The sequence below is a fragment of the Gopherus evgoodei genome, chromosome 1 (genome assembly GCF_007399415.2).
Source record: "Gopherus evgoodei ecotype Sinaloan lineage chromosome 1, rGopEvg1_v1.p, whole genome shotgun sequence".
Taxonomy (NCBI): domain Eukaryota; kingdom Metazoa; phylum Chordata; order Testudines; family Testudinidae; genus Gopherus; species Gopherus evgoodei.
Genome location: NC_044322.1, coordinates 137,826,531 through 137,854,466, shown reverse-complemented (window position 1 = coordinate 137,854,466; position 27,936 = coordinate 137,826,531). Strand labels below are relative to the sequence as shown.

The 27,936-nt window shown below is 39.9% G+C and overlaps 1 protein-coding gene across 1 annotated transcript; it reads left to right on the top strand.

Moving 5' to 3' along the window:
- Positions 1-215: 215 nt before the first annotated feature.
- Positions 216-27,876, top strand: CLTRN (collectrin, amino acid transport regulator). Its single transcript, XM_030573629.1, has 6 exons — positions 216-294; positions 699-757; positions 8,240-8,325; positions 16,193-16,309; positions 18,117-18,311; positions 22,158-27,876. The coding sequence occupies exons 1-6, from the start codon at positions 228-230 to the stop codon at positions 22,312-22,314; spliced, it is 681 nt and encodes a 226-aa protein (XP_030429489.1). The 5' UTR covers positions 216-227; the 3' UTR covers positions 22,315-27,876.
- Positions 27,877-27,936: the final 60 nt, after the last annotated feature.

The window sequence follows — 27,936 nt, the reverse complement described above, 5'->3', positions numbered from 1 at the left end:
TCATTAAATGTGTCTTATCTCTCTCTTTTTGCTAAAGAGAAAAAAGTAAATAGAAAATGGTTCTTTCCAATTACAGTTTTAGCTAAAATAATGGGGTTAATTATTAAACCTTTTACTTAGTTGCTCATTTTTTCTGCTGATGCTATAATCCTGGGTCACAGAAAGTTTAAGACTGCTTTACTGTGGTGACTTTTTTCTTTTTGCCACAAGTTTTCCACTCTGAAAGGATGTTAGGAGTTTTGCTGCTTGCTTTCTCCTTGGTTACCATTATTCATTCTGAGCTCTGCAGGCCAGGTAAGTTTTGCAGTTGAGACTCATCCTTTATCAGTTAAATGTCTCAACTTGGTGGACACTTTCAAAGCTGGCTGCTTAGACTTATTTTTGTAACACTTTTTATAGAGTTTGAGGGTGTATGCTCGGAACCTTCACCTCTTTTGTGAGTTTGTGAATAGGTTGCTAAAGCCAATCTTACTCTATTCTGAAGAGATCATGGTTAAAACCACATTGAGAATCCACTGTGTCCAGGCTTGTTCACACTAACAACATCGACATCTTCTAATCATGTAATAAGCTAAGATACATTTAGAAGCTTTTAAGACTATGCTGTGATCTGTAATACAGTTGGAAAAGTAAATAATTTAAAAACCAATTTTCCAAGATTATTTTTATGTTTATTGCTTTCTTTTTCTTTGTGTCAGATGCACAGAATGCTTTCAAAGTACGGCTTAGTATCAAAACAGCTTTGGGAGATAATGCAGTAAGTAAAGTATCTTCATGTATTCTTTCTGACTGAATAACTGACTAAGTATAGCTAATTTAAATGGTAAAATCTCTGAGGGGTCAATTTGCACTGACATCTTCACTGTAATAAACTGCCCATCAAGTTATAATTCAGGTATTAGTTTCTTGAGATTAGGATAGCATTAGTCTAAAACAAGTGTCCTTTATAACAGTAAGTGTAAAGCATACCTCTTCATAACGAGAATGTTCCATGTAAATTATTTTGGAAAGGACTTTGAGATATTGTACCTTCAATATGAAAAGTGCTATGTAAATACATATTCTGTCTCTCCTGGTTTGGCTAAAGACATTCTGCTTGAGAATGCTAAATGGAAAGGCAAGCAAGTTGTGGCAGATAAGCAGGAAAAGACTTAGATCTTCCTTAGTTTTGATTTTTATTTCAGACTTTCAGATCAGTGGACAGAATCCATCAATTTATTCCCAGTTTCGAATACTTACAGTATATCTCCTATATGTTACAGGGTTCAACATTGAATTAGATATGAAATGTCTTGATCTTTTTCTTTATTGGAAGACAAGAACCCAGTTATGCTAGAAGCCTGGGAAATAAACTGCCACAATAACATGTTGTAAAAGGTATTTGTTGCAGATACTCAAGCTCTTTTTATGACACAGGAAGCTATTCCCAAATAAAACTGAAATGTCAAATAATTTAAATCTGTGTGAGCAGGGACTTGATTGTGATAGAAAGTGCAACAGCCAGAACAAGTAGAGACTAGATCCTCAGGATATATGTTAAAGTATTTGTCTTTGAAAATATTTAAATCAGCTTTCCTTGGCTAAGAAACTTTAATAAAAACAGATTAAGCTGGATTGTTTTAAAAAAATATATAAATAACATAATCCTGCAGCAGAAAATACGATGAAATTGTACCTGACACTCACCTTGATTACAACTGTTTCCATTCTAAGCCAAGAATGAAGGTGACAGTTCACAATGTTTTCTCCTTTAACAATAACATCATCTCTCTGACTATAGTCAATATTTTTTCTGTTACTCTACTCTTTACTATTTCAATAAGTTCTGCGTCACAAAGCACCTAAGACCTGAAGCAGTAGCCCAAAAAGGTACCCCTTATTCTGGCTTTTGTTATAATAAAGTATTCCTCTAGTTGTTTTACACAGAATAAACTATAGTTTATTTCACACAGTATGAGAGTTTTGAATAAAGCTAAGACCTGCAACAATCTAATTTAGGATATTTTTACATGAACAACCTGCTGAGAATAGTTTGTTGACACACAAAAATATCAACAGATGGTCAATAATCGCTTCTCTAGTGCACAATGAATGATTACCTTTTTACAGCACTTCTAATGCCGTCTGCAAATAAATTAAATTCAAATAGATATCAATATACTCTAAAATTAATTCAGTCTTAATAATTTGGGGCACAACGCTATCTTTCCAGTTTTAACATGGAGGAGAGAGACTACAATCACAAGTTTCAGATGGATAATATTTAGTCTCCTATTGCATCATTGAATAGATGCTCTGCTACTTAAATCTCTTTTATTCATTTTCAGATGAATGTGCAATATACAGTGATACAAGACTATAAGCAGTACTGGCATTTTAAATCTTGGATGGCAGGATCACCCATAAAGATGTATACATCCAGTGGGTTAGCAGATAGGTCAGTAGAGCTAATAAATAATAGAGAATAATGTAATAAATGATTTTCACCTATTTCATAATGGTAGTAAAGACAGACACCATTCTTTATCATGTTCAAGAATGAGACTGTTAATTCTTTGGTGCAAGGACCATCATTTACTATTTCTATACAGCACCTCACACAATGGAGCCCAGACCTGGCTGGCCTGTTGGTGCTACTGTGATATACATATAATAATATTAATACTTGCACTTTCTTTAGTTCAGATCATTATAGGTTTCTGCTGGTTTTCCTAAACTGTGTTTTCTGGACCAGTGGCTCTCAACCTTTCCAGACTACTATATCCCTTTCAGGAGTCTGATTTGTCTTGTGTACCCCCAAGTTTCACCTCACTTAAAAACTACTTGCTTACAAACTCAGACATAAAAATGCAAGTGTCACAGCACAATATTACTGAAAAATTGCTTACTTTCTCATTTTTGCCATATAATTTAAAAAAAATCAGTTGGAATATAAATATTGTATTTACATTTCAGTATATATTATATAGAACAGTATAAACAACTCATATGAAATTTTAGTTTGCACTGACTTCGCTAGTGCTTTTTATGTAGCCTGTTGTAAAACTAGGCAAATATCTAGATAACTTGCTGTACCCCCTTGGAAAACCTCTCTGTAGCGCCAAGAATACATGTACCTCTGGTTGAAAACCATCACTCTAGGCCATTAGTGATCCCAGAGAGCCTCTGATCACATGGTACTGTATATCCTCGGTATTTCTAGCTACTAAATCACACTAAAGGGGAGCTGAAAATACAATAAATGCTTTACTAATATTTCTTTTCATGTAAGCAATTGCTGTAACAACACACAGATGTTATTTCATCACACAATGAAGGCTAGGTGATCTGCAAAATAATCCATTAAAATGGTTTTAACATGATGAAATAATCTTAGAACTCTGGCACTACTCAAATCCTTTTGATGACTGTCAGTCACATAGATATTTAGAGCAGTAGAGTTAAATTAATAGGACTGTATTTGGCCGTGGTGTAAATAAATATAATATGTGTTAAAGTCAATGATTGTTGTGCTTTCTTATGGCTAGGCTCAGTTTGACCCGTAGAGTCAGACTGCTAAAGCATCCCACTGCCTTCTGAATGCTAGATCTGTCTATATAGCTCTGCTAATTTACAGAATATAGAAGATGGTATGTGCAATAGCTCTCTGATGAGCACAGAACCTGTAGTTTTAAATATTGCAGTTCTGTTTCACTGATAGTGTGCAATTGCTTTCTGAACTGCAGGTGAAGTGTTCAGAATATCTCTTGTACAAAGCAATGCAATATGTCCATAAATAGTATGTAAACAAGCCAAATCTGTACTCAGCTATTTAAAAATAAATGTATTTGGTTATGCTGCACTGTGTCTATTATCTATATTAGCATGCAATAGAGCTTACATATTTATCTATTTTCAAGGCATCTCATGTGGATGTCTTGAGAGCTGGGCAAACAGGTATAATGATGAATATAACAGGGATTTTTTCCTCTTGGAGCTGTCCTGAAAATGTGCAAGAGTGTGTGGTGAGTCAATCAGTAATTCCATGAACAAATGAGAGGAAGATCTTTTATTTTAGCACTGTAAATAGTGCTGTGTTGTTTGAATATGCATGTTCTTAAAATGATGAAAAATAGGTGTATGGTCCTCATCTACATTCAATGTTCTTTTATACTATATCTTTTATTTTTAAGTCTCAGTCTTTTTATTGTTGCTGTCTCACATCTTCATCAGTTCTGTAGAAAGAAAGTTTAGGCCTTGAGAGAGAGTCCTTTGTTCAGAGTATCATTTTGTCATTCTATGTTCCTATATTGGCACACATCACCACAGTAAGTTAACACCATTCTTGTTTCCTAGACCAGTGGCTCTCAACCTTTCCAGACTACTGTACCCCTTTCAGGAGTCTGATTTGTCTTGCGTACCCCCAAGTTTCACCTCACTTAAAAACTACTTGCTTACAAAATCAGACATAAAACTACAAAAGTGTCACAACACACTATTACTGAAAAAAATGCTTACTTTCTCATTTTTACCATATAATTATAATATAAATTGGAACATATATTGTACGTACATTTCAGTGTATACTATATAGAGCAGTATAAACAACTCATTATATGAAGTTTTAGTTTGTACTGAGTTCAGTAGTGCTTTTCATGTACCCCTGGTTGAGAACCACTGTCCTAGACATTAGAGATGGGCCCAAATGCTAAAATTCAGATGTGGATCTGTATCTGAACATTACCCAAGTTCTGAGTTGTTACAGATTTCATGTCCAAGTTTAGTCTTATCTCAAATGGTCTATGTAAGATCTCTTCATCTGGTGATGAGTAGTCCATATAGCCTGCCTAGTCCCTGCCTCTTCTCCTGTGTGGATCCCAACTCCCAAGGGAGGCCCCAAGAGAAGTGGACAGTATCATGCATGTGGCTCACATCCTCGTTTATGTGCGGGAGTGAAATCCCTGCACAGAGGTATCCTTCCTCCTGCTCATGTGGCTGTAAGGGTTTAAAAATCAAAACTGGTCATTTTCACCGTTATGTTTGAATCTATATTATTAATTATGTTTGTTCTGAAATTGCCCACTCAAAAAAAAAATTACAGTTGCCAGTTGTGCAGCAGAGCTAAGTATCTACTCTGCTGGGACAATTATAATGTGGATTTTTGATAAGCTCATTTTATACTGAAAACTACAAATTAGGTGTAGAAAGCAGTCTCTGACCTCCAATATTATCGTTCCAACAAATTATTAATTTCCAACAAACAGCTGGAAGGAGGTTAAATCAACCTCTCATAGAAATGACAATAGATTCAATTCTTGTGATTGATTAGAATTAAATACAAAAAATAAAAGCCCATTGGAATTGTTGAAGCTTCCTGAACAACCTGAAATTGTGAAAACGTATTTCCTCATCAGGAGAGCAGAAGACTGGACCAAAGAAATGGATGGAGCCTATATTTTGGTGGCAGTTTGTACTTACTGAAGCAGCCTGAGTGCATCTCTCTTTTCTCCCTCTCTATGTTCAGCAATAATCTGCAGTGTATTTGATGCTTTTTGTAACCAGGCTATAGTCAGTGCAAAAGTCTTAAGTGCACTGCATCAGCCTATTCCATGCGATGTGTGTGGTGAGTGTTAAGATTGTCATTCCCAAGGCATGTCTAGACCAGCAGTACTTGTGTAGGTGAATGGAATCCTAGTGAGGCCTTTTGAAAATACTAGCAATCGTGCCCTTAACCATGTTGCGACCCTGCCTCTTTGTTCACCACTCTCAACTAGGTATTGCCGGCCCTCAGTTGCTGCTTATATCCCTTTTAGAAAATGCCATCAATGCCCATTGGACCCAAAACACCTTTTCAGTGACCAGGCTGTGCAAGTTTGTCAGTGTTCTGGCCTCAACCACTAAAACATCCAGTGAGAAGCATTATTATATCATCATAATAGAAGCCACTGACCGATCATACAGTGAAGGCAAAGCAATATTTCCAGAGCAGACTCTGAGAGCTAATTTTCAGGGATGTTATTTTCACCACATTGATCTGCTATTACTCCTATGAAGATCTGTTATCCTGTACAGAGTTATGAATGAAAATATATATAAGTGTTGTGTCGTGCTAGTATATTTCTCTGTCTGCATATAGAAAACCTTGGTGAAATCCTGGCCCCATTGAAGTAAATAGCAAACCTCCCACTACATATCTCCCAACAGTCCTAGGTTTCCTGGGATTGTCCCTCTTTTAACCCGAAGCCTCCTGTCATGGATAAAGTGACTCCTGTCTCAAGGGGCTGCCTGGACCCAGCTCCCCACTCCAGGCATTGCGACCTGAGTCCTGGCACAAACCGGTCACACTGCTGTTCAGGTTCAGCCTGCCTGCCTCCCTGGTGACAGGCAGCATGGCACCCATTGCAGTGCCACTCAAATTTGGCATGGCCACTACACATTAGAGTGCAGGGAGCCAGGTCCACACCTGTGGGACAGGAGCTGCTGCTGTGGGGTGAGTGCAGGGTAGGCTTGTCCTGCAACTCCCCTCCCCCACCCCCCGCTGGGGGCAGCACTCAACTCCTTCCAGCCAGGGCCTCCCACTCCCCAAGGCAGCGCCTGACATCCCCTCCTGGGGCAAGACCTGTCCAACACCTCTGGAAATGCTGGGAAGTATGCCATTGAATGTAATGGGGCTAGGATTTCACTCACTGTCTAGAAATGTACTTATGGTTACTTTGTGGCTATACTGAAATGTAAAATAACATGCCCAGTGGTTAAAATATGTTTTCCTTTAGCTGAATTCCTAATCTGTCCTAACATTTTCTTTGCTTTAATTCTGCAATCCTTTCAAAGTGCAGTTACGATCAGCAAATTGACTATGTAAAATGACATCTTCTTACTCAAAGTTAATTTTTACTACTTTTTACCCTTTACCAGTACATCCATGGAAGGGTTAGTGGAATTCTTTTCTGTCAGACACACAATCAATAATTAATAAAGAAGGCTCAGATTCATAGTCGGTGTAAGTTGGGCTTAGTTCCATGGAAGTCAGTTGAGGTATGCTGCTTTACACAAGTTGAGAATCTGACCCTATGCTTCGGTTGCAGAATCATTATAACCTGTTGATAATTTGTGAACAAAAATAACACAGCTTGACATTCAGATCTTAGAACAGATATGCAGAAGTGGGCAGTTAGAAGAAAAAATCGTTGTACTAGCAAACTGAACAAATACAATATGAAGTTATTTAGGAATAATAAACATGGACCCACACAATTTTTTTTTTACAAAGTCATTTTGCGAAGTTTAACTGCACTTTAAGCCTCTTTGTTCTATAATTTCAATGAACATTGTTACAATTATTGCTTAATATCCACTCAGAGATAGGAATGTTTTTAGAAGCTTCAGTTTTTAGCTCTTAGAACATTAATGATGTTAAGTGCAGTTTTCTGTCAGGTGTCAAGAAAATGGGTAAAACTCAGCCCTTACATAAGCAGGTGCAACTCCATTCAACTTAATTTAGAATTATACCTACCTGTGCCAAAGATTAATTTGGCAGAATATAACAAGAGCATATATCTACATATATCCTGATATTTGGAAAACTGTATGTACAGATAGTAATGTATTCATTGTAAAAGAGGTATAGACAATTGTCCTTAATTTCTATGACACTATCTAGCCTTGGTCTGTTGTCACTGAAAGTTGGTACTATCTGATTACTGTTCAATAGCCTGTGTGAAATGAGTTGTTTTCATGATGTACAGATGTCCATATCTCAGAAACCAGCATCACAACTAGCACTTCTTCCCCAAACTTAACCAAGGTGCCTGTGCCCTGTACTGTTCAGACCACCTCTAGGAATGACAGTGAAATCTACTCTTTCTGCCTGTTCAGGCCAAGGACTGAATGGGCATGGAGTGTAGACTTCACTTTTGTTCATAGAGGTGATCTGACCAGGATAGGGTCCAGGCACCTTGGTGGAGCTTGGGGAAGCTTCTGTTGGTATTCCTAGTCTTTGATAAAGAGTAAAATGAGATCTCTAGTGGTGTCAGCCTGGCAACTTTCATAAGCATTCAGTCCATTCAGCTTTTTGAAAAGTTATAAAGTTCTGTATATTGTACTTTATGCACAACAAACCGTATTCAAAAAGTTATTTTCGTATTTATCAGGAAGGTTTATTTCTTTTTGAATGATAGAATGTTTCAGGGTTAGTGCTCCATGCAACCCTCCTCCCTGCCAAAATTAATGCTAGAACTGTTAATTTTCTCTTTCCTTACAGTATGCCTGGGATGCAAGTGAAGAATATCTGTTTAAGGCAATGGTGGCTTTTGCAATGAGAAGATATTCCAACAAAGCAACAACTCAGTAAGCGCGTACTCAGTCCTCCAATATACATGTTTACAATATTGCTTATGATGGAACCTATTTTGACATAGAGAAGTTATAGAAATAAACACTATGTAGAACCACCATACTGCAATGCCATTATTATTCTTATTATTTCTTATTATTTATTTTTGCCATCCTGATATGTGCTAGGCAGCTAATGATCTCTGCCCCAAGCAGTGTACAATCTATGGGCCAAATTCTCTGTTGCCGTAAATTAGTTAGTTAGCTTCAGTGGAGCTGCACCTACTAAACCAGCAGAAAATTTGGCCTTAAATGTAACATGACACCATAATTGAAGGTTCTGAACAGCCAAGAGTTGGAGGAAGGGGAAAGAAAGGACAAGGGTGACAGTAGTGAGAAATGCAGTGTTATTTCTCAGGTAGGCATGATGATAGAGGCTCAGTTTCCTTTTTTGTCGTTGGTTACCTATGCTCCCCTTTGCACCTCATAGACAAGATGGCAAAAAGGCCAGCATGCAAGAAGACACAGAGATGCTTGTGAGGAAAGAAGACAAGAGTGATATACCATGAAACACTTATCAGAATTTGGAGGGTTATCTGTCCCTAAGAGTACAACTGCCTAATTACCTTGCACTCTTATCAGGAAAAAGCTTCAGATTTCACACTTCAGGGCATAAGCTGATTACCAGCTGGAGTCAGGAGAAAATCTCCCCCATGCTATTGAGTATTATAACTTCCTCTCAAATTTCTGGTATTGGCTACTATCATAAGACAGGCTACTAGACAAGATAGGTCTTTGGTCAGTGTCAGTATGGTAATTCCTGTGTCTTTAGTATGCTCACCTCCTCCTTAGAGATGAAAACAATATAAAGATATTTGGTATCCTATATTTTTGTTTATGAATATAAACAGAAATGTCTGCATTCTAGTACATTACTGAGACCAGGCTTTAGATTACTTTAAGAAAAACTGGCCCTGCTGGCACTTGAGTCTGATGAAGCGTTTTCCATATTTGCAAAGAGATTACTATCTGAGTCATATGATATTTGATTGCAGCTACAGTACTGGGTTTTAAATAGAACAACCCCATCCATAACTGAGATGTTGGTTCATTACCATTTCATTCTGGTTTGTAAGAAACTGTCCTTCAAGCTAGAGAGCCATATTTGGTATGTACCACTATTGCTTTCCTCAGGTTCCACAGGAACAAGTCAGGTGACAGCATGCTTCTGTTATTTTACATCGTTACAAACAACATGAGTGCTACTCAGAGAAAATGAGTTGAAGTAAACAAATCATTTAAAAGTGACCTGTAAAGCTTTTTCATGATTGTTCGTTTTTCCAGCTTATGAGACTTTTGGTCCATGAAGATTCACTTCTTACTTCTTTTTGATACAAACCCTGTTTTCATAATTTTTTTCTTTAAATTTGTGGGAATTTCACCCACCTGGGGAAAAAAAAAGGGAGAGGCACTTAAGCTCCATCCCCTGCTGACATCACTGCTACTTGCATGCCATGCTAATAGCAATAGAAATAATAGTAAGTTGACTTGGAAGCAGAAAAATGATGATGCTGATACCAAATGGTCTTATGTTTTAATATTAACTAGGTTATCTGCCTTGGGAATTTACAGAATCATAGAAGTGTAAGACTGGAAGGGACCTCAATAGGTCTTCTAGTCCAGTCCTCTGTACTCAAGGCAGTGCTAAGTATTATCTAGACCATCCCAGACAGGTATTTCTCTAACCTGCTTTTTAAAATCTCCAATGACTGAGATTCCAGAATCTCCCTAGGCAATTTATTCCAATGCTTCACCACTCTGACAGGAAGTTTTTCCTAATGTCCAACCTAAACTGCCCTTGCTTCAATTTAAGCCCATTGCTTCTTGTCCTACCTTCAGAGAGTAAGAAGAACAATTTTTCTCCCTCCTCTTTGTAACAACCTTTTATGTACTTGAAAACTGTTACCATGTCTCCCCTCAGGCTTCTTCCAGACTAAACAAACCCAATTTTTCAATCTTTCCTCATAGGTCACATTTTCTAGACTTTTAATCATTTTTGTTGCTCTTCTCTGCACTGTCTCCAATTTGTCCAAATCTTTCCTGAAATGTGGCACCCAGAACTGGGCACAGTACTCCAGTTGAGGCCTAATCAGCGCACAGCAGAGTGGAAGAATTACTTCTTATATCTTGCATACAATGTTCCTGCTAATACATCTCAGAATGATGTTTTCTTTTTTTTTCTTTTTTTTTTTTTTTTTGCAACAGTGTTACACTGTTGACTCATATTTAGCTTGTGATCCCTCAGATCTCTTTCTGCAGTACTCCTTCCTAGGCAGCCATTTCCCATTTCGTATGTGTGCAACTGACTGTTCCTTCCCAGTGGAGTACTTTGCATTTGTCCTGTTTACTTCAGACCATTTCTCCAGTTTGTTCAGATCATTTTGAAATTTAATCCTATCCTCCAAAGCACTTGTAACCCCTCCCAGCTTGATATCATCCACAAACATGATAAGTATACTCTCTATGCCATTATCTAAACCATTGATGAAATATTGAACAGAACTGGACCCAGAACTGATCCCTGCAGGACCCCACTCAATATGCCCCTCTAGCTTGTCTACAGGGAAATACTGTGACAGTTTCTCTGTTCACTTAGGCCAATTTGACACCAAAATAATTCCCCTGGTGGAAAAAACATATTTTCCATAGACATTTTTAAACCTATCAATTTTAATACAGAATTGAATTTCTTCTATGGAGTCCTATGGATTAATTTATATACTTGTAGAACAGTTGTCATTCTCTATTCAATTCCATATTCACTTCAATTGAGTTATTGCTCATTTATACCAGTGTAGCTGAAAAAAAGAATCAAGACCCATAGGAAATATTATAATATATACTTTCATGTCAAGTCCTCAGCTGGCTCCAGGTGTGGCCTCTAGCAATTCAATGAGCTTGGCTAGGCCCAATAAAACCCTCACTAAGTGTCTGTGCTCCCTTTTTGGACAGAAGGGCCAATAGTTTGCCATTTAAGCCTTGTAGCAACAACAGCACAGTGGCTGAACAATGTGTTCCACGCCCGCAGCTGTGCACCTGCTTCCTGCACCAGCCCTGGCTCCAAACCTTGTCTGCTCTGCTCCAGTCCTGGTCCCTCCATTCCTCAGAACTGGCCCCAACCACTGTCTTGTCTCCTAACCACTTCCCCAGTTCTACCTTTTGCTTCTGTTCTGGCTCTGGCCATTGGCCTGTCTCCTGACCATACCGCCAACTCTGTCCTTTGGTTCTGCTCCAACCACTAGGCCAGGCTCTTGTTCCGATCACTAGGTTGTACTGTCGACACCCCAATGTGTGACATTTTTTGCCAGTGTTGTTGCTTGCTTGGAGGTGAGGTTTTGTGTGTCATTGGTAAAGGAATAATTCTTTGGTGCTACATTGTTAAAGGAGAATCAATATACTGTAATGAGTCATATTAGACCAATTAAAATGTTGTGTTGAAGTCAGAGAATGTTTCCACTTTCTTTATTGGGTAGACTTCTTTTATTATAGCAATGTAACTTTTGTGCCAGTAAATTATATGATTACATAACCTGTTTAAATTCCATTTTACAGTTTCAGTGATTTTACTGGCAAGATGTCAATGAATTTTCATTAGGGGTTGTAGAATATTCACCATGAGTCACTCAGTATCATAAAAGAAAAACTAGCTGATTACCACTGAGTCGTGTTATGGTCTAGATTTAAACAATATGAGACTTACGCAATTGATCAAAGATTATGAAATCACAGGACCAGAGAATGATTGAGGATTATGTTTTTGCATGACGTCCAAATCCTTGTTCCCCTTGCAAGTGTATTGGCTGTGCACAAAGGAGGATGATCTGGGAGGGAAAGAATCATTGCCACAAGGTCACTGAGCAGCATGAGAGATGCTCCATAGCTCCTACAGCAGTTTCAGAGCTTCATTAATCCTCACACGGATTCATACTCTTCAAGGACATGAGAGATGAATAGTGGGTGGATCAGCATATCAGAACACCCTACCTGCTAGGATTGAAAGTGACCCCTTGCTAGACTTTTGGAGGAGGATAAAAGGATTTTCTTCACTACAGTGACCAACTTTTGGCATAGAAAATGGCAATAAGCCAGCAGTAGGTGCCCATCTCTGCCTCTGTGTTACTATTAAGCCCTGTTTAGTCTTGACTTTATGTCAGGATGTCAAAGCAGGTTCCATTAAATTCAAATTCAACCTAAAAGTTATTAAACAAGAATTTAAACTAACCACTGATTTGTGCTTAACACATTAAATTGATAAAGTTGTGTGAGACAGAAAATCACGCTACCCATTGCGTACTCTATAATAATAGACAGAAAATGAATGTTTATCGAAAAGTTTAACTTTTCCAACAGAGGCACAAATCCTCGATTTCCTTCTTAATAGGGCCTTGTAATTCACTTTGAAATATAGACATTCATGAACTACATAAACCAACCTTTGATCGCACAGTGTTAAAAATTGATCCTCTGTAAGTTGTGTTGGTAACCCTGGTTTCCCTAATCTGTGACTTGTTTGAAATAATGTTCATCTCTTTTGTGTTGGAGACAAGTTAATCTTTAGCACATAAAGAATGTGAGAACATTTACTTTCAATCAAATAGGAGAATCAGTTGTTGCTGTATCTTTTATCACACCTATATTTAAAAATCTGCAGTCTCTTTCATTGACCTGCCACACAAAAACAAACTTTATTCTCTATCATCCACACAAGAATCACATCCGTATTTAAAATATTTTGACCATTTAGAAATGGAATTACACGTGTTTGTGTGTTCTCAGATTTGAACTGATTATGTCAAGATGAGTATTTTGGCCCTGCTGGTTACTCTTCACAGAAAAATCCTCATAGTGTCCAGAAGGTTCTAAAGGGAGGAGAAGGGTTTGCTGCCTTGAAAATGTCAGAGCAAGGGGCTCAGAAGAACCCAAATTCTGTGGTTCTCCTATGATCCAGTAGAGGACAGGGTCTGCACAGAAACTCTATGCCTCTGCGCTGCCTTTTGGCTCCCTGCCCCTTCCTTGTATTCCTTGACAATCTGGTAACTCCCCTAGAAGAGAAGTTACTTCACCTCCTGACTAAGAAACTTACAAGTTTTTGTCCAGTCTGCTCACTGATCTGGAGGGAAACTATTACTTAGATTGTAAGCTCTTAGGGCAGGGCATGTCTTTTGTTCTGTGTCTGTGCAGTGCTTAGCACAATGGGCTCCTGGTCTGTGACTAAGGCTCTTAGGTGCGACAAGAATACATATAATAATAATTTATTGTATATTAAAAAAAGCAAACTGGTGAGATTTGCCAATGCACATACTGTGGGTCCTAAGATCTGGTCCAGTATGTCATTCTAACATTAAGATTCATCTATCATCTCCATGGCAAAATTATTGACACTTGCTAACTATTTCTAACACAGAAGGCAGTTTTATTGTAACTTTACCTTAATAAAAAGTTGCAATAAATAAAAAAAAATATTCACATCATGACATGTTTACAAATTTACATAATGGTATATACTTTGGTTACCACTTACAGGAACAGTGATGAAGCCAGGTTTTGCAGTCTGAACAGATTCTGACTGTTAGCTGCGTATTGATATAATGTTACAGCACAGTATGAATGATCACACATGGGAATGGGAAACGATATATATGAGAGGAACTTTGTATGTGTGAAAAGATATGTGAACTGGTATGTGATGCACTGTAGTCCATCTTGGTAGTTACTCAGCCTACTTGAAACTCCCACGTACAACAACTTCATTCTTTTCAAAGCCTAGAAGTATTTGCTGCTTTCAGATTCTGTTGATGAAGAGTGGCAGTGGAGCCAAGTTCTGGATGATTATAATCATGCAAGAATTTTATACATAATAGTGAGCTCAAAGGAAGTAAAATTTACCTGTTTTTATGAGTCTTGCTTCTCCAATATGAAAAATATTAATAATTGCATTTGCCTGTTAATGGTATAAATGGAAATCATTTAATTATGTTTCTGATTAGCCAGCAGATGTTACTATAGAACATTTACAGTACTCTGCTGGGGGTAGCTGTTTGCAGAAGGAACTATATCTCACTAGAAAATCAGAGGGGAAGAAATGTTAAAACTTGTTTTTTAAGAAGGATGGGCTAAACCATAAAAAAGAGGAGATACCAATGGCAAAATAATAATAAATACTTGGCATTGTAATTACTGCATACATGGCCATAGGGATTCACTCCACATGAGGGCTGGTAGTGCCATCGTCCCAGTAGGGAACTGCCAGAGCATTTGTGTGTGGAGACTTGCCAGCGCTATGTTGGAGTTAACCTGCCCAGGAAATTCAATGGAAGTAAATCTGGGCCCTTACTCTTGAGTTTGATCTGCAAGTGCCACTTGCTCAGAACAGCTGCTTACACAAATGTCACCTAAAATCTGTTCAGATACTTGAGTCTCAGCAGTCTGGGGCCACCTTTATTTTCAGAATACAAAGTCAGCCACTATCAAATATACTTTAAATTCCTATAGGATTTTAATCCTTCATGTATTTCTAATAGTATTTTCATTATGAATTACTGATAAGTATACAAGTATCAAAAAGCTAAATTTTAAAGACATTTTCAGACTCAATTTTATGTAGCAACTCATGAAAATCTGATTGCATACAGAGCTTCTAATAATAATAGGAGATATACCTATCTCCTAGAACTGGAAGGTCATCAAGTCCAGTCCCCTGCCTTCACTAGCAGGACTAAGTACTGAATTTTGCCCCAGATCCGTAAGTGGCTCCCTCAAGGATTGAGCTCACAACCCTGGGTTTAGCAGGCCAGTGCTCAAACCACTGAGCTATCCTTCCCCCCACATGAATGTCTCTAGAAAGTTAAATGTAGCTGAACATAACCTAAATGCTATGGGTCAGTGCTAGAATGATTTGAGGTTTAACAGTCCCTAGTAAACCTAGTCCATTGCCTCCACAATCCACTCAACTCCTACTACAGCAAATGACTAGGGAGCTAGATTCATTTGCAGTGCTAGGCTGGCTTTTTCTGGTATAAACCCTCTCAGGGAGGTTTAAAGTCTGTAGAGGAGGCTGCAGTCAGACAGAGTCCACAGCCTCCCTTCTTCCATTGGAGGCACAAGGAATGAACACAGCCCCAAAAAGATGAGTGACGCTGGCTGGAAAGTGGGTATGGCCAGGGCAGCATTGATACAGCACTCCCGAAGGCATCTCCTGCACCAGGAGCACCCATGGAGTTCCAAGTGGAAATAAAATTTCTTCTGTCCACAGTCCTCCCTGAGATACAAGGGACCATACTGAGGCTGGAAAGTACAATGTGCACCTTCTTATGGCAACTTTAGGGAATCTGCTCCTGATGTCATAGTCCTAGCTGTACACTATTATTATTATTTTACCTTAGCCCCTAAGAGCCCCAGTCTTGGACCAGGACCTCATTGTGGTGGGTGCTGTACCAACACAGAACAAAAATATGGTCCCTGCCCCGCTAAGCTGGCCCTACAAATTCACTATTTAAATTTCAACTATATATTTAAACAGGGATAACACATGTCCTAGTGGTGAGATGACAGTGATGATATGGCTAGAAAATATTTTTAAAAATAAAATAAAGCCTCTATAAATACAGTGATTTTGTTGTTGTTTTGTTACTGTATTGGAGGATAGAAAATATGACCAGTATTTCTTTCTCAGTCAGATTAGAAGAAGGTAATCATTTCCTTTTCTAAAAGATTTTTCTCCTTAGACTAAAACACTGTGAAATGCAGTGAGGACATGCATCTCTTCAGTATGGACTTACTTACTTATTTTACAATGACTTCATTTTATTTTAAATGTTCACAGAATTTCCAATGTGCTGCTTTGTAATATGACAGAGAGGGTGTCATTTTGGTTTGTGGTCACAGACTCTGCCAGAAATGTGACAACTGTTCCTGGAAGTGAAGTAGAGGCAGCCATAAGGTAAAGTAATTGCCCCTCCCTCTGACTCTTCCTTGGTAACCAAAGATGCTTTCTTAATGTGGACCTGTGTCTCAGGCCATATGAACTAGCACTCGGTGTCTTTTAATGACATGAATTAGTTTATAGTTAAACACAATGCAGTCTGTACTCTTCTTCCTACATGCATGTGAGATTAAATGGAGTTATATATGGCTGAGGGAGAACAATCTTTTTGAACTCTTGTAATATATGAGCCTTTGTGAGGTTGATTTCTCTAGGGTGACCAGACAGCAAGTGTGAAAAATCAGGACGGGGGTGGGGGTAATAGGAACCCATATAAAAAAATGTCCCAAATATCGGGACTGTCCCTATAAAATTGGGACACCCGGTCACCCCAGGGTTCTCATGATGTCTAGACAAGATGAGCTCTGAGGGTAGCCCACTGTTCAGTGTGCATTGCACATGCCCCTCTAATGGCTGATCCACAGAGTCTGGTACAGCTCCCAGCAGGAGATTTAGTACTTTTAGTTCAAGTACCAGAGGCTCATGCTTCTAGTGCTGAATGTTCCAGTTTCATATTGCACTGTCAGCCCAAACAAATTATTCAATGCTCACATTCTTTTTATCTTAGGTCTTTGTGAGATGAGCACCATTCGCACATAATACAGTGTAGCATAAGTTATCCCACTTTTCCATTAAAAATCATGCTCTAAAGCTAGAAAAACAATAATATGGAGCTTCATAGGAAGAGGGAAAAAAATAGGTTATCAAACCTCAACAGTTTACGATGTGTTCACAAGGGCTTTGCAAGAGTAACTCCCATAAATAGAGTTATTCTCATATGTTTCCCAAGCATCAACCGAAAAATAGACCCATTGTTTTTAAATATACTGCACTTTGTCTTTAAAAATCATGTTATCTTTGCAAAGGCGTAATACCTAATTCCTGATGAATAAGTATGCGTTCTTTTGGAAAGATTAACTTTAAGCTTCTGAGCAGATTAAACTATTTCCTACAGAGATACCCAGCAACAACTTCAGTGCATTAGTGGGCGAAGGAGGTTATTTATTCACTGAAACTTGCTAAGAGTGTTGGAATGTACCTTTTAAAATTCATTTCTGTTGTTCTTTGATACATTCGGTAGCATAAGCTGATTTACAGTAAGTCTTTTTAGGCACTGTTTGCCACAGAAATTGGATGCTGTTATAGCACGTTTGGTAGGTCTCACCTACTAAAGAAGAGTATATGCTTTTAAAAATGTTTAAATTCCTATCAGTAGGTTAGAGATAAGAAACAAAATTTTCTACAGCATGAGAACTCCTGTGCTTAGTACTCAACTACTTTTGCTTACAGTATTCTGAATCTAAAGTGGACATGCAAAATCTATTCAGTGTTATGAATCAAAATCAACATCTCACAAGTGCAAGATTCCTCCATTGATGATAATTACACTAATTAATGGTTATAATAATAAAATTTGTTTTAGTGACAATTCCATTTGTTTTGTACATATTCCATCTCATGAGAGTCTATGCTTGACCCAAAGTAGAAACAATTAATAATATAAATACATAAACAGTGATAATATAACATCTCGTCCTTATCCCCTAAGCTTTCAAACAGTTGCATATGGGATTCTTGTGGCTAACACCCTGCGCAGGCTATATAGAGATCAGTGACAGTGACTATGCAGTGTATGCAGCCTAAAAACTTCATATTCGGCCACATTCAGCCCTGCCAGAATTGTACTGCCTACATCAGGGCTATATTTTCCTCGTTGTCTTTTCATTTATAATTGTGTTGTGTTGTGTTTTGTATTTTTTTAAAGGATGAACAGAAACAGAATCAACAGTGCTTTCCTACTGACAGACAACACGCTGCAGTTCTTGAAAATTTCCTCCACTTTATCACCACCCATTGAACCCACTGTGCCTGTCTGGCTTGTCGTGTTCGGTGTTGTTCTTTGCCTCGTTGTGGCTGGAATTCTTCTCCTTGTTGTGTCAGGAATCCGGCAATACAAAAAGTAAGCTGTGCTTTTGTTTTAACCAACTGTTAGTGAATTACGTGCGCTAGAAGAGTTAGAGTTGGATCACTCTGCAGTTCACATTGGTTACAAAGAAACAATAGCAGCCATTTCTCCCCAGCTGAGGAGATCTGTCCTTTCGAAGGGCAGATGTTGTTATTTTGGACTGTGGAGTTGTTAACTCAAGGTAAGAATGTGATCTTGGAGGCCTTGTTAATAAAGGCGATTGCTTTACAAGGAGTTTATTTGCTGCCAGCCCTGCGCTGCAGGTAGGTCTCCTGTCGGAGATAAGGCATGTGAGAGGGGAAAAGGCTGGCAATGATTGTGGCTACTGATTTTTAAGACTGGCAGATTTAAAACACTGCTCCTGATTTGTGCAGATTCAGGAGCCACGCGCAGGGCAGACCAATGACCGAAGGGGCTATTTTACTGAAATTTTAAAAGGGCCTGATCCTGTAAGTCAGTGTATGGCCTCAGCTCCCATTCACTTCATGAGGAGTTCTAGGAGCTCAACATCTCACATGGTCAATTCCAAATTGGACTTGCCATGAAACTAGATTATCACGGCTATGAAGTAGAGTAAGAAGTAGTTGTCTCCCCTCTCGTTACTACCCTGCTCATATTGCAGCACCAGTCAGTGTTGAGTGCACAGTAGCCATAGCAGTCATAGTAAGAGTTACTTAATTGATACTTACTGCTGTGATCCAGTGAGTTCATGGGGATAGAGAGGGAAAGGGAGTGGGTGAAGCCTTGGTTTTGACCCCTGGATCCCATTCTGTTCCTATTTGCTGTTATTTCAGATAGTTGTACTTAGATAAGGACATCTCTGAGCTCATCTAAGACTCTCCTGCTTGATCATACAGTGAAAAGAACATCCTTTATTTGACTTTGATCATCATGGACATTGATATGTTGTCACAAGCATTATGATTTCATTGCAGGCTCAAACAGGAATCGGAGATAGATTGGGAAAGTACAAACTCTTGTTGACAGCTGGATAGCTTAAAAATTAGCAAATGTCCAGTGGGAAAAAAAACCAAACAACAAAACCTGACGAATAATCCAATGTAAATGGATTTGTGTGTGAAGACTGAGATGTGGCAGAGATTGCCCTAGTATAAAAGTGCCTCATTTTAGGCAAAGAAATTGAAACAACTGGGTAAAAATAACATTTACTGGTAGTGTTGAGTGAACCCTATGGAGTTGGAGATTTGGTGAGGCTTTCAAATTATTTTTTTGGATTCAGAAGACTCTTCCCCATCTAATCCAATCCCTGTTTTAAACAACAAGAACAAAACCCAGCCAATGAAAGAATGCTGTTCTTGTAGTAAAGGCACTGACATGAGATTCAGAAGATCCAGGTCCAGTTCTTAGCTCTGCCACAAACTTCCTGTGTGATCTTGGGCATCAAACAACTCCCCTGAAATCAATGGGAGTTAAATCCTTTTGAGGATCTGAGCCTTAATCTCTCTATTACCCTTACAGAAATTACCCCTTCTCTACATCTAGGATAATAATACTTCCTGTATCTCATCCTCTGACTGTCTTGTCTACTCAGACTGTAAGTTCTTCAAGGCAGGGACTGTCTCATACTGTGCATGTGAGCAGTGACTAGCACAGTGGGGCCATGATCCCCATTTGGGCCTCAAGGCCCTACTGTAATACAAATTAATAATGATAATAATAAGTAATCATGATTCTCTAGTTAATGGGAAGCCTGTGCTGTATATTAAGGACAAAAGACACACCACCATCTCCATCCTCCTTCTCAAAGATAAGTAGGCTGGCACAGGATGGCTCCCTATATATGGTATATACTATTTAATTTGTTTTATTTAGAATATTTTTCTTTTCCTTTCTCTGCTTCTTCCTCCTGTCAGCCTCCCTAAATTTGTTTTTCATCCTGCCCATTCTCTGATCCATCTCTAGCCCTTATATTTTCATTAGATTCTTTTTCTCTCTGCTCACCTTGTCATCTTTTCACTACCATCTTTTGTCAGCAAAACACAAACTCAGCTCATGTTTGAATTCTATCATACTTCCAAGCCAACAGTGGTTGAAGGGAGTTGAATATGAGAGAAAATAAATTTCTTTGTTCCTGTCCGTTGCTGGGAGGATTTAAGGGTTACAGGGAAGGTCTGGGCCACTTTGCTTCCCAAGGGAAGAGACAGGCACTTGGGACCAGATTTTCAAAGGAGCTCAGCTTGTTGGGTGTCACACTGAGTCACTCTGGGAGCTGCTTCCTTTGGAGTGCTTTCAAAAATCTAGCCCCCCTTATCTGTGTTGAGTATTTGAAAATCTGGCTCTTTTACTTCAGTGGACTGAGCATTGTAAGGAAGTTTAGGCCCTGATTCAGTAAAGCATGTAAGCATGTGTTTAAATCCATGGCTGTTCAGGCAGCAGGTAAGCATGTGTTTAACTTCAGTCGGACTTATTAAATCTCATTGAAGTTAAGCACATGCTTCAGTACTGTCCCGAATAAGGATGCTTTTCTCGATCAGGCCCTTGATGAGTAACATTCAAGATCTACTGCCCCCACATACAACTCCAAGAACCATCTAGCTCTAGCTTCAGGTTCTCTCATTATAGGGCTCAATTTTCCTCTCTATTGAAATCAGTGGCAGTTTGGGCACTGATCTCAGTGGGAGCTGGATCAGGCCCATACTGAACAGACTCTCTCTTCAGTCCTTCATAAGCCTGGTTTCTAGTGTGTTAGCTCTATCGCCATGGTAGCACGTCATCTCCTTCTCTGCTAATAGACTTGTCTCATTTCCAAGCTAGGAGAGACAACCCCAGAAGCATGTCACAAGCGGGAGGAGAGGAGTTTATTACCCACTGTCATTTATTTTTAGCAGGTCTCTAAAGTCCAAGTATCACAGGCCAGTAAAGTTTTATTATTGTTAATATTGCTGATGTATAAGTACTGAGTCAGGTTGTCACAATGTGTTATGGGCTTGGAAGAAATACTGTATCTCCCCTGTGAGTTTATCATCATTCTAAGTTGCTGATGCTGCAGTCTGTAAAGTACAGCAGATTCTTCAGCTATGAATCAGCAGGTCTCAAGGTTAAAATAAATCTGGAAATTAAAGGAACTATACAGTCATTGACTAAATTTGCTTACAGTTTGTCAGTTTAGATCAGTTTCTTCAGCAGCTGTTTTAGTATGGTTGGTATCAGAGTTGGAGTCTGGACAAGTGAAAGTATGCAAGACACATTGCTATTTAATCTAGCAGCCAAAGATCCAATGGCTGGAGGTTAAAGCTAGTGAAGTTTGAACTGGACATAAGATACAAATTTAGAACAGTAAGAGAAACTTACCATTGGCATAGATTACTAAGAAATGTGGTGCATATATTCTCTAACATCTAACATGTGTCTTTAAGTCACAGCTGGATGCCAAGCTCTGTTCTAGTTCAACCACAAGTTGGGCTAGATGCAGGAATCCCTGAGTGAAATCTATGGCCTGTATTGTACATTAGGTCAGACTAAATGATCATGGTGGCCTCTTATAGCCTTGAAATCTATTAAGTATATGAATGTGTATTTTATTCTATGTTTTCCTTTTCTATTTTGCAACCAACTCCAAACCATTTTACAGAAGGGGAAACTGAGGTATAGAAGTTAAGTGAGGCAACAGAAGGGAGCCAGTGTGAAAGTGATATTAGAATTTACTTAGGAATTTCTGACTCCCATTTCTGTGTTCCGATGATTAGACTATGCCTCTTTGTATATAGTGTGTTGTAAACTATTTAATAAAAGTGCATGCTAAACTATTTTTCTTATGTCCAGTCTTTGTTGATTGGTACACTTTGATTGCAGTAATGTAATTTTGTTATTCCTTTTTAGAAAAAACCATGAGTCTGCAGAGACAGGAGATTTAGAAGACAACTCTAACACACCAGTGACCACAGAAAATGGGATTCCCTGCGATATACTGGATTTAAAAGCAGGCCAGATTAATGGAGTCTATGCAGCAGATGATGAACGGCTCACACCGCTGTGAAATGTCACAGTTTCTTTCTGGCTTCTTTGAAAGAGACTGCGCTAACTTTTATCTAGTCATGACTGATGAATGTCAAAAATTAAGGCAAGAAAAATATGACTTGTCAGTTATTTTCCCTTGAGAGAAACTTTCCTTGATAAAAAACAAACACACAAACCTGTATTACAAAGCTAAAGCAAATGTGAGGTCTTCCACTCAATTGTTCATTAACCATTTTCAAGAAGTGTGTGGTGGAATGAGGTTGAAGGCTGTCTTACATCAGATGTTTAGTTATTAAGGATTATTTAAAGACATCATTATGACTAGTTCATTGTTCTTCTTAAAGTGATGGCCCTATTGGTGCTCCGTTGTAGATGCGGCAGTGTCTCCTGCACCTGGTATTGGAGAGCTTCACCAGAAGTGCCCATAGGACTGCACATGTGCATCTTGTCTCTCTCATACTGTGCACAGGACAGATATATATATATATATATCTCACTGTTTGGTCAGACAGACAGCCCCAGTTCCTCCTCTACTACCTTTGTACTGGGACAGAAGCCGCTAGCAGAGCCCGCTGCTCCTCATAGATAGTTCCTTACCTGATAGAGTAGTTAGTATTTTCCTCCTCTTCTTTCAACTTCTATCTATAAATTTTTTTTTATTTTAACTTTATCTTTACAATTATTCTCATAGCTTGGGTTTCGATTTTTCCCACTTCCCGCCTTCCAAACTGGGAAGCCCCTTTTTCCTCCACTCTTATGCCCAGCTCTCCTAAGTATAAGAGGTGCATTCGTTTGGGGCCGCCTTCTCGATAATGGACATCCACCCATGGTATATCCACTGTCTGGGGGAGGGACATGTCCCTCAAATGTTCTCACTGCCTTGGCCTGAAACCCAGTGCTAGAAAGAATAAGGATATTAGATTGAACTTCTCCTCATGGAGAAATCACTACATCCAGGATTGGACCCAGGCCTGGACTCTTCCCCAGAGAAACTTTAATACTCTCCCAGATTGTCTGCCGAACCCCACTCTCCATGCCCTGTAAAGAGAAAGTCATCCATGATCAAGCAGATGACAAGAAACAGGCTTCCTTCTCCTCACACTCTGAGGCTCAGCCCTCCAGAACACCATCCCTGGCGAGGTCAGTGGCTTCAGCCTCATCCCACAGGAGACATAGCTCCAGGGCTCATCCAAATACCTCTGGTACTGGCTCAAAGAAATGGTCTAATGATCTTGACATGCACCTTCAGTCCTTGGCACCATTTCCCAGCTCTGGGGACCACGACAGCTCACTTGCAGGAGCTCTGGCACCAATGCCATTTCTGGCACCGACGAAGCTGTTGGCACTAAGTCCTTGGCACCATCAAAATAGTTGGCACCAGCCACGTCACCAGCACCGACTGAATCATTAACACCAAATCTTCAGCACCAGGCAAGTCTTCGGTACTGGCCAAGTCACTGGCACCGGCCAAATTTCTGGTGCCATCATCTGAAACTTCAGGGACATACACTCTCTCTCCATCACCACGCACTACCACTGCACTGATGGTGCGCCTTCCCCTTCCACAAGACTTCAGATACCCTAATGACCTCTTGTATCTGACAGTCTTGAGTCTCTGCTTCTTTGACAGAACTTCCCCCCATTTCTACACTCCTCTCTGGACTCACGACATTCCTCCCTCTCTCTGCCAAGGACAGCACCTCCCTTCCCCAGTGAGGAGGAGGAAGAGGAGAAGGAGGACAAGGGCTCCATTGTTCCCTCAACTACTGGAAAAATTGCACTGGCTTATCCCCGCTATATGTGACTACCTCTTGCCCCCAATCCTGGCAGGGCCACCGTGAAGGCAGCCACATGTGGCATTCCCACCAAACTGACCATATTGGAACCCTTGGGCCAGGTACAGGGCACAATTTGGGAACCGTCCCAGAGAGCAAAGCCAGAGACATACAACTCTCCCTTCTCCACTGGTCTCTCACCCTCAGGAAATCAAACCACCACTGATACCAACTCAGTAGGAAGAGGAGGCTCCCCCAACTTTACATTTTTCCTTGCCCTTAACTGATGAGGCAATTATTCCTCCATCCCCTATATCTGCCGATAACTTCAGGCACTTTCAAGATCTATTCCATTGCAGACTCCCTATATATCCCTTTGGAAGATGTCAAAGACCAGCAGTATAAACTGCTGGACATCCTCCACGCATCCTCTTCCTCAAAGATCACACTACCAATCAATGAGGCTTGTCTGGAATCTGCAAAGGTTCTGTGGCAGACCCCAGCTTCCATTCTCCAACCTACAAACACGCCAACAGAAAATATGTTCCAGTGAAGAATATTGAATTTTTATTTTCGCACCCCACCCCAAATTTTTCATTGGTCAGTGCAGTGCAGGAAAGAAGCCATCAGTTGCAATCTCGCTCTAGTCATCCAGACAGAGATTGGAAATGCCTGGACCTATTTGGATGCAAGACCCTTCAGCCACACTCCAGTTTAGGATTTCAAATTATGAAGCTCTCATGGCAATGTATAATTATCTGAATTATTCCAAATGGGAGGAACTTTTCTATGATCTACCAGAGACCAAAAAGTAGCAGTTCCAGTCCTTGATATCAGAGGGACACCTCCTAGCCTGTAGAGCCCTACAAGCCTCATTAGACTCTGCAGACACTGCTGCTCGATCCATTGCACCACTATGGTCATGAGGCATGCATCATGGCTCCACCTCTAGGGCTTTCCTAAGGCAGTACACAGTAAAGGACTTACCATTCAAAGGCTGGAACTGTTCTCTGAGCATACAGATGACTCTTTGTACTCCCTTAAAGACACCTGAGCTATGTTTTGTTCTCTCAGGATATGCACACCAGCACCAAAGAGACACTCGTGGAAGTACCAACTCCCACCGCAATCCAAACTCAGCAGTATACCTCTCAGTGGCACTACAATACCCAATGCCATTGACAAAGGTCTCCGTCTAAACGTAGACAGCCCACTTCTCAAGGGGCTACCTCTCATGTACTGGCACCAAAGCAAAAATTTTGAAGGTGTGATTGAGGCCCCAAGAAGCTTTCCCTTGTTCCAGTCATCCCCACCGTCTCTGATGTTCCACTACTTTGGTGACCGACTAGCTCAGTTTTTCCCATCTTGGAGTCTTATCACCTCAGGTAAGTGGGTTCTAGAGATAGTCAAGGAAGGATACTCCTTTCCCTTCTTATTCCCCCCTGCCCCCTTCCCTCTTCAGGGACCCTTCTCATAAGCCCTTTCTATGGAAATAAATAAATCACTTTCTACAACTGGGAGCCATAGAACAGGTCCCTCCACAACACACGAGAAAGGGTTTCTACTCCCACTCTTTTCTGATTCAGAAGAAGCTCAGTGGCTGTCATCATATCCTAGACCTTCGCAATCTAAACAGATTCGTCATGCTGCAGTGTTTCAAGATGATTACCCTCTCCACTATTATCCCAGCATAAAACTGCCCTCACCCTCCAAGGTGCATACTTTCATATTTCTATACATCCTGCCCACAGCTGATTCATCTGGTTTTACATGAGCACTGACCACTGTCACTACAAAGTACTGTCCTTCAGACTATCCACAGCACTTCAGGTATTCTCCAAGGTCCTCATGGTAGTTGAAACCTACTAAGGAAAAGAGGAATTATCATTTTCCATACTTGGATGACTGTCTCCTTGAGGCCCCATCCAAAATCTATGCTCTCTGAGCCACCCACTTAACAACAGACCTGTTCATGAAGCTAGGTCTCCTCGTGAACCTAGAAGAGTCCACCCTAATGCAAGTACAACAGCTTGAATTCACTTATGTGCAGTTATTGGTCCTACAAGCCAGAGCCTTCCTACCATCTCTCAGATTCTCAGCTATAATGGATCTGGTATCTGCTGCATGTATCTGCCCCCAGATCTCTGCACAGATATGCATCTGGCTTCTAGGCCACATGGCAGCAGCCAGGTTTGAGGTCAGGCATGCAAGACTGCACATGCTATGTCTTCAAGCATGCCTCCGTACTGTATACCTCCCCCACAAGCACAGCATTCACAAACTTATCTGTGATGAGGCAAGTCAACGATTAACTGCTGTGGTGGACACAGCCCAGCAGCATCTGTGCTGGAGTTCCTTTCCTCCAACCATCACCAACTATGGGCCTACTAATCAAGGACACAGGATCCAAAGGCTAGAAGTGAAAGTCAGCAAAGTTTGAGCTGGAAAATGAGATGCCTTGAGGATATTTTCTAAGGCACAAAAGGACGTTAGATGCCCAACTCTCATTGAAAATCCATGGGAAGTAGGCACTTAACTGCTCTTGGAGCCTTTGGAAAGCTTCCCCCAAAATTTTAACAGTGAAAATAGAACAATTTCCAAAGGATGTGGTAAATTCTGCTTCACTTGGACTCTTTAAATCTTGACTGGATTTCTATCTAAAAGATATGCTCTACTTTGACCACCAGTTATTGGGCTTGATACAGACATCACTGTGAAATTCCATAGCCTGTGTAATGCAGGAGATCTGGCTGGATGGTCATAATGGTCCTTGCTGATGGCCTATTCATACCCATGAATCTCCCATTGACAAGAATGGGAGCTGAGGGCACCTCAGAGGATCAAGCCCTAAATTCTGCCCTTGGATAGCTTTAATGAGAGCCATTCACACATAATCCATGGTAGAAATTAGTATTAAGGACACTATCCTGCTCCCGTTGAAATCCATAGTAAAGGTCCCATTGACTTCAATGGAATAGGATTGGGCCCTAAGCAGAGAAGAATTACATATATTGTTAAAAGAGGATATGAGTATGTTGAGGTGATGAATTGTATCTACATGACTGCATAAACATCTGCTTACTTTCTTCTACGTCCTGTCCATCCTCGCAACTCCTTTGGAAATACAATAATACACTTGAGGATAGAATTTGGCCAATGTTACTACAATTATCATTTCTCATTTCAAGAGAACATTTAAACCATTAGTTAAGCATTAGTGTTTCACAGCATGTTTTCAAACTCTTTACCTACAACAGGAGCATGTGTAAAGTGAAAAGAGTTGGCAAAGTCTCTAGAGTCTGGCCTGGCTATGTGGATCCCTGCTCCCAGGAGACAAACCCCACCTTCACTGATTGTGTGCTTTTTGGTTTCTCCCCCTCATCTGTGAATCTCAGGTATGGGATGAGCAGGGACCAGGATATAGAACAGTGGGAACAACATGTGTAACAAGGAAAATGGGGCATTGAGACACGAGACGAGGGAAGGAAGAAAGAGGCAACTGATAAAAATAAAACCATAGAGCTAATGACATATGCCTAGGATGGTCTTCAGTTTTGCTTGCATCTCTGCCCGCTTCCCACATCTTTTGTATGTCCCATCAATTTAGACTGTAAGGGGCAGGGATTGTGTCCTCTCTATGTGCTGTGAGATTCCTAGCACAAGTTTGGGCAATGGATTAATAAAATAAAAAAATGGAAATGAATAATAATCTCCCTGTGTCTCAGATTTTCCATTTGTTACATGGGGATAATTGTCCTCCCCTGCATTGCAAGGATATTGCAAGGTTTAGTCCATCGGTGTTAGAACATCACTTTGAGATCTTCAGGTAGAAGATGCAGTAGAAGTACAGAATATTATTACTGGCC

Excerpts from the sequence above, each read along its gene's own strand:
- CLTRN (XM_030573629.1), top strand. The coding sequence starts at position 228 with ATGTTAGGAGTTTTGCTGCTTGCTTTCTCCTTGGTTACCATTATTCAT. Across the intron at positions 758-8,239 it reads CAGCTTTGGGAGATAATGCA|TATGCCTGGGATGCAAGTGA; the intron begins GTAAGTAAAGTA and ends CTTTCCTTACAG. Across the intron at positions 16,310-18,116 it reads GAAGTAGAGGCAGCCATAAG|GATGAACAGAAACAGAATCA; the intron begins GTAAAGTAATTG and ends ATTTTTTTAAAG.